This window comes from Elephantulus edwardii, unplaced genomic scaffold (assembly GCF_000299155.1).
Source record: "Elephantulus edwardii isolate Elephantulus edwardi_28Jun2011 unplaced genomic scaffold, EleEdw1.0 scaffold00125, whole genome shotgun sequence".
NCBI classification, from domain to species: domain Eukaryota; kingdom Metazoa; phylum Chordata; class Mammalia; order Macroscelidea; family Macroscelididae; genus Elephantulus; species Elephantulus edwardii.
This window is the reverse complement of record NW_006399875.1, coordinates 6,432,665-6,438,992: the sequence shown is the minus strand read 5'-3', so window position 1 is coordinate 6,438,992 and position 6,328 is coordinate 6,432,665. Positions and strand designations below refer to the sequence as shown.

The 6,328-nt window shown below is 54.6% G+C and overlaps 1 protein-coding gene across 1 annotated transcript in view; it reads left to right on the top strand.

The window, feature by feature from the left end:
- Window positions 1-5,974, top strand: part of SLC6A18 (solute carrier family 6 (neutral amino acid transporter), member 18) — a 28,639-nt gene extending 22,665 nt beyond the window's left edge. Inside the window, exons 9-12 of the mRNA XM_006893181.1 lie at window positions 304-508; window positions 753-912; window positions 3,966-4,128; window positions 5,795-5,974. Coding sequence (XP_006893243.1) covers window positions 304-508; window positions 753-912; window positions 3,966-4,128; window positions 5,795-5,974 — 708 coding nt within the window. The remainder of the gene's footprint in view (window positions 1-303; window positions 509-752; window positions 913-3,965; window positions 4,129-5,794) is intronic.
- The last annotated feature ends 354 nt before the right edge of the window (window positions 5,975-6,328 follow it).

The window sequence follows — 6,328 nt, the reverse complement described above, 5'->3', positions numbered from 1 at the left end:
GTGTGCACAGGGGCTGCAGGCCCCCAGGAGCTGACGGCAAAGTGCCGTGTGCACAGGTGCTGCAGGCCCCCAGGAGCTGACAGTAGGGTGCCATATACACAGGAGCTTCAGACACCCAGAAGCTGACAATAGGGCGCTGTGTGCACACAGCTGCTGTAGGGCTTCCAGTGCTGACAATGTGGTGCCGTGTGCATAGGTGCTGTAGGACCCCAGGTGCTGCCAGTAGGTGCAGTAGGACCCCTGGGTGCTGACAGTAAGTTCTGTAGGACCCTTGGGTGCTGACGGTGGGTGCCTCTGTTGCAGAGTGCCTCGGGCACGGGCTTGGCCTTCATCGTCTTCACAGAGGCCATCCTCCACATGCCTGGGGCGCCCGGCTGGTCTGTGCTATTCTTTGGCATGCTGTTCTCCTTGGGCCTGTCCACCATGTTCGGGAATATGGAGGGAGTCATCACACCGCTGCTAGATCTTGGGGTCCTGCCCAGATCGGTCCCCAAGGAGATTCTGACTGGTGAGTGGATGGGGGTGCTGCCTCGAGACCGTGCCCTATCTGCCCTGCTGCCAGCACCTTCCAAGCCCTTCAAGCAGAGGTGGGCAGAGGACCACAGAAGAACTGAGGGGAACGACCAGGGGGAGAAGTCACAGGATGGCCAGGCCTGGCCCGTCCCTCCTGCTCAGCTGTGGGGAGGGTGCCCGTACCCCCCGCCCCCCGCCTGGCACAACCCCGAGCCCCCTTGTTTTTCTGCTTCCCGCAGGACTGGCCTGCCTGGTGTGCTTCCTCGTGGCGCTCTGCTTCACTCTGCAATCGGGCAGCTACTGGCTGGAGATCTTCGACAACTACGCGGCCTCCCTGAACTTGCTCATCTTTGCCTTCTGCGAGGTGGTCGGGGTCGTGTACGTGTACGGGCTGCAGCGGTGAGTGCCGTGTGGCAGGAGATGCCATGCGCCAAGCATCGAGAATCAGCCAACGTGACACGTGCTTTGTCCTTGTTGTTAGTGTCGTCAAGCCAAGTTCTGATCCCTGTCCTATCCTGTGCCATCCTCATCATCTCTGACACACTTGAGCCCAAAGCTGCACTCACTGTGTCAGGTCACATCATTGAAGGTCTTCCTCTCTTTTACTGGGCCTCCTCCTTTCCAAGTATGACGTCCCTCTCCAGGAAATAGCCTCTCCTAGCAACATGCTCACCACTGGGTCAATTAGCAGCGTCATGATAGGTGGAGAAGAGATTGAGGCTGTTAAAGCTTGCTGGGCTCCACAATCAATACTCTAGGCACCAGCAGTCAGGAAATCAAAAGACATATTTGCATTAGGTAAATCTACTGTCAGGGACCTCTCCGGAGTACTGAGAAGCAACGATGTCAGTCTAGAGACTAAGGTGTGCCTGATCCAGGCTGTGGTCTTCACAATTACTTGCTTTGCCTCAATGGACAATGACTAAGTATGACGGAAGAATCAATGCCTTTGACTTGTGGTGCTGAAGAGGAGTCTTGAACATATCATGACCACCAAGAAAGCAAATAGGTCTGTTTTGGAGAGGGTGAAACCAAGTTTCTCCTTGGAGGCTAGGATTTTGAAGCACTGCCTCACTTAATTTGGGCATGTGGCCAGGAGAGACCAGTCCTTGGAGAAAGACATCATGCTCGGAAGGGTGGAGGGACAGCACAGGAGAGGAAGATCCTGGATGAGATGGATTGATACAGTAGCCAGGGCAATGGGGGTAGGTGTACTGGAGTCAGTGAGACTGGCTTAGGACAGGGCAGGCTTCAGAGCTGCTGTACATGGAGTCGCTATGAGTCACAGGTGACTCAACAGCACATAACAACAACAACAGCAACAAGCTCAAAGTAAGATGAAGCTTCACTATCCTTGCCTCCAGGGAGCACTCAAGCTGCACTTTCTCCAACACATACCTGTTTGTTCTTTACAGAGTCCATGGGATGTTCAGTACTCTTCTCCATCATGTTTTAACCACACACTTTAGAGTGGCACAGTTCAAGCCACGACACACTATCCATTGTTGTTATGTGCCGTCAAGTCAACTACGACTCAACAACTCTAGGAACAACAGAAGAATCCTGTCTGATCCTGCGCCATCCTCATCATCTCCAACACATTTGACCCCTTGACTGCAGTCACCATGTCAGTCCATCCGTCATGGGTCTTCCTGTCTTGCATTCATGTCCGTTGTTGTGGTTGTTGTTGTTAGGTGCCATTGAGTCGTAGACAACTCGTAGCAACCCTATGAACGAAAGACCTGAGCACTGTTCATAGAGTTTCCAGAGACAAGCCATTTCAGAAATGGATGCTACTCCTGCTTCCAAGTTTGTTTTAATTGGGGAGCTCCACCAAACACTGTCCACCATGGGTAACCATTATTACATTTGGCATATCAGTGTCACAGTGTTTAGCATCACAGCAAACATGAGTTACCTCTGTACAGCAATGCACAGACCAGTGCTATACCAAATTCATGTCCTCACCACGTGCAAAGCACATTGAGCTCATCATATGGGCCCCAAAGTGTCACATCGACTGCAGGTCCATATTCCGTCCTAGCGCACAGTTCCTTCCCTTCACCTGGGTCTGGTGCTCCGATGGCATGATTTGCCCTAAGTTGTGCTGCGAACCCAAAGGCAGTGCCTCGCGGGCACCTCCAATCGACCAGGACTCCAAACGGAGAAAGATGAGCAGTCTCCCTCCACAGGATGTACAGTCTCCAAAAAGTGGGTGGAGGGTCAGCTGTGAGTCATTTCCAACTGGACAGCACAGAACAGTCAAGCCACCTGGGCAAGGACCCCATCCTCAGAGTCTGGTGTTGGCCAGGGTGGGCTGTGTCCCCAGGCCTCCTGGGGGAGCATCTCTGTCCCCTTGGCTGTGGACAGCCTCACTCATCCTCTTAGTCCACCTGAGCCGTGAGCCCACCCTCAGGGCCTGGGGGTAGAGCAGAAGGTGGGTGAAGTGCAAGGAGAGAGGGGCAGCAATGGAGGGTTTCCATGTTTGTGGGTCCCAACCAAGGTGGAGCAAGTGAGAACAGAAGGGTGTGGAGAAGGCAAACTGACCTTCAGCAGAGTAGGGGGAGCAGTGGAACAGACTATCAAGGGGTGTGAGTGGGTGAGACCGCCAACAGGGTGTGGGGTAGTTAGCAGGATGGAGATGAGGACAGCTGAACAGGCATCAACAGGACAGGTACAGAGTGAGACAGACCACTGTCATGTTGCAGACTGACCAAGGATAAAGTAATAATGAGACAGACAACCAAGAATGAGATAAGAGAGAGTAAAGACAGGGGGCCAGCAGTCCTGATGACTGAAGAAACCATGATGAACCTCTCTGTCTATTTACTGAGAATCATCAGGAATGTAAACAAAGGATAATCACATGGGAGTAGAAAACAAAAACAAAGGTCATGGAAGTCTTTTGCAGATAAAGCTGAGTTCTTCTCTAGTGTTTACCTTATGCTAATCTCTGGAGGGAGGGATTCAGTAACTACAAACTAAGAACAATGTTGACTCTTAAGGAATGCTTTAGTGACTCAGGGTGAACTCCAGCTTGTATTACATCTCCCTTATATCCTGATATAGCATTTGGTTTATTATTAATATTACGTTTCATATTCAGCTTCCACACTGTCAGATGAAGTAGGGGGCATGGGATAGACCATGGGGTGAGACAGACCATCTGACAGGTGAAATAGGAGAGTGGGATGGCCCACAGGGCTAGGGTGAGGAGGTAGGGAGGTAAGGTAGGGGTGGGTTGGACCATCAGCAGGATTGAGGAGGGAGGACAGACCATCAACAGGGTTGGGGGGTTGGCTAGACCATCAGCAGAGGAAAGTAGGAATGAGTTACACCATCAACAAGGTAAGGCTGGAGGTGGTCCAAACTGCCAGCAGGGGCAGGCAGGGGTGAGTCAGACCACCAGGAGTGCAGGGTGAAAAGCCTGACAAGTGGTCTCTCTGGTGCAGGTTCTGCGACGACATTGAGTGGATGATTGGGAGGCGGCCAGGCCTCTACTGGCAGGTGACGTGGAAGGTCATCAGTCCCCTGCTGCTGCTGGCCGTCCTGGTGGCCTACATTGTTCTCCTGACCCAGAAGCCACCAAGCTACAAGGCCTGGAACCCCCAATATGTATGTCCTCCCGCCGGGAGCACTCGTACTCCAGCTTTGGTCTGAATCTATCACAGGCTGTCCAGGTCCAGATGACCTGCCCACACTGTGGGTGATGTGGCCTGCTCACCTCTGTCCACAAACGAGGGGTTAAGGATGCAAAGAGGACACCTCTGCTGGGTTCCAGGAGCTAACATCCCTGGGCCATCAAGGCGAACACGGCAGGAGTCCGGGGGTCCTCAGACCAGGGCCTCAATACCCAGTCAGAGCATAAAGGGCCAGCGTGGTTAGACTCAGGTGGCCTGAGAGCACTCCTGACCATGAATGTATAGGCTGGTCTCACACTGGTCAGTGTGCTCAGGGGCCCGTAGCTCCCAGTGTCCACTCCTGGTTCAGGTGAGGGGGACTGTGAACACAGAGACCTGGTCTCACACTGGCCACTGTGGTCAGGAGCCGGCAGCCCCCAGTGTCCACTCCTGGTTCAGGTGAGGGGGACTAGACCGTGAATGCACAAGCCTGGTCTCACACTGGCCAGTGTGGTCAGGGTCCAGCAGCCCTCAGTGTCCACTCCTGGTTCAGGGGAGGGGGACCGTGAATACACAGACCTGGTCTCACACTGGTCAGTGTGGTCAAGGGCCAGCAACCCCCAGTATCCACTCCTGGTTCAGGTGAGGGGGACCAGACCGTGAATGCACAGGCCTGGTCTCACACTGGCCAGTGTGGTCAGGAGCCGGCCGTCCCTAGCATCTACTCCTGGTTCAGGTGTGTTGCAGAGGGTGTCACATAACCATCATTAACCATGCAGTCCAGCTGACAGGTGTGTCACGCACGACTCTCCCTCTCATCTCACCCTGATGCATACATACCCACAGCGCTGCTCTGTGTGGCCTTGGCCCGTGGGCCCTGCTTCCCCCTGAGTCCTCACAGAAGAGATGGTCAACACACAGTACACGGCCGCCCCTCCCCTCAAGCACAGGATTCTAGAGAAGAATGATCCCCAGTAGAACACACAGTAAGCAAGGCTGACAGTTCATACGGCCGTGTGCATTACCCCGTTAGTGTCATGGTTTACGTCTGCATGTCGGCCTTAAGAAGTGTCTGACGCTGGGGAGGGGAGGAGGTACCCACACTCTACAGACCACACAGGGCCCAGGGAAGTCCAACTGAGGCAGTTCCAATGACCTGGAAAACTGAGGTGATCAGACAGCTCTTTCCCAAACTCAGCATCCCCTGAGTACATCCTACAAAGCCCTGTCCCCATAGGAGGCTCTGTCCAGGTCCCAGAACTTTGCACAGCCAAGTGACCACTTCCCCAGCTGTCCATTTTTCCCTTTGTCATTCAATTTGGAAGGGAGCTCTGGCAGCCTAGAGGTAAAGAACTGTGCTGCCAGTCCCAAGGTATGTGGTTCAAATATACCAGCTGCTTTGTGAAAGAAAGATGGGTAATCTCCTCCCAGATGATACACTGCTTCTGAAAACCCGGTGGAGGGTCTGTTTCAACTCAAGGGTACATAACAACATTCAATTAGGAGTGAAGTCTTGCTCCTGTGCTGTCAGGGAGAGGAGGGGCAAGCCCGCCCCATAATCAGTGAACTCAGGGGAGCGGGGCTCGTTTCCTTGGGATGCTGCCCTGTCCCCAGGATGTGGGGCCTCTGGCACCAGCTGACCCGCGGTCTCACGTCCACAGGAGCAGTTCCCCTCCAGACAGGAGAAGCTCTACCCTGGCTGGGTGCGGGTCATCTGCATGCTGATGTCCTTCCTGCCCTCCCTGCTGCTCCCGGCTGTCGCACTGGTCCAGCTGATCATCCGGCGACGCAGAAAGTGGCAGGACATGTGCCCACAGCTGCAGGACAGTCATACATGCTGAGAGGTGGGGCCCAGCCTGTGTGCCACTCACAGAGCCCTGCACCACACCACACACCGCAGGAACCTGGGACCACAGCCCACACCCCACATCGCAAAGGACCTGGAAACACATCCCACACCACTGAGGATCTGAGACCACACCCACATGCAGGTGAAGACCTGGGACCACACTCCACACTTAAGAGGACCTTCTGGGACCGCACCCCACACAGGCAGGGACCTGTGGCCCCACCGCACCGCCCCCCCCCCCCGCCACTGCTGAGGACCTGGGACCACAACCCACGCCCCACACCACACACAGGTGAAGATCTGGGACCACACCCCACACCACATACAGGTGAAGACCTGGGACCAC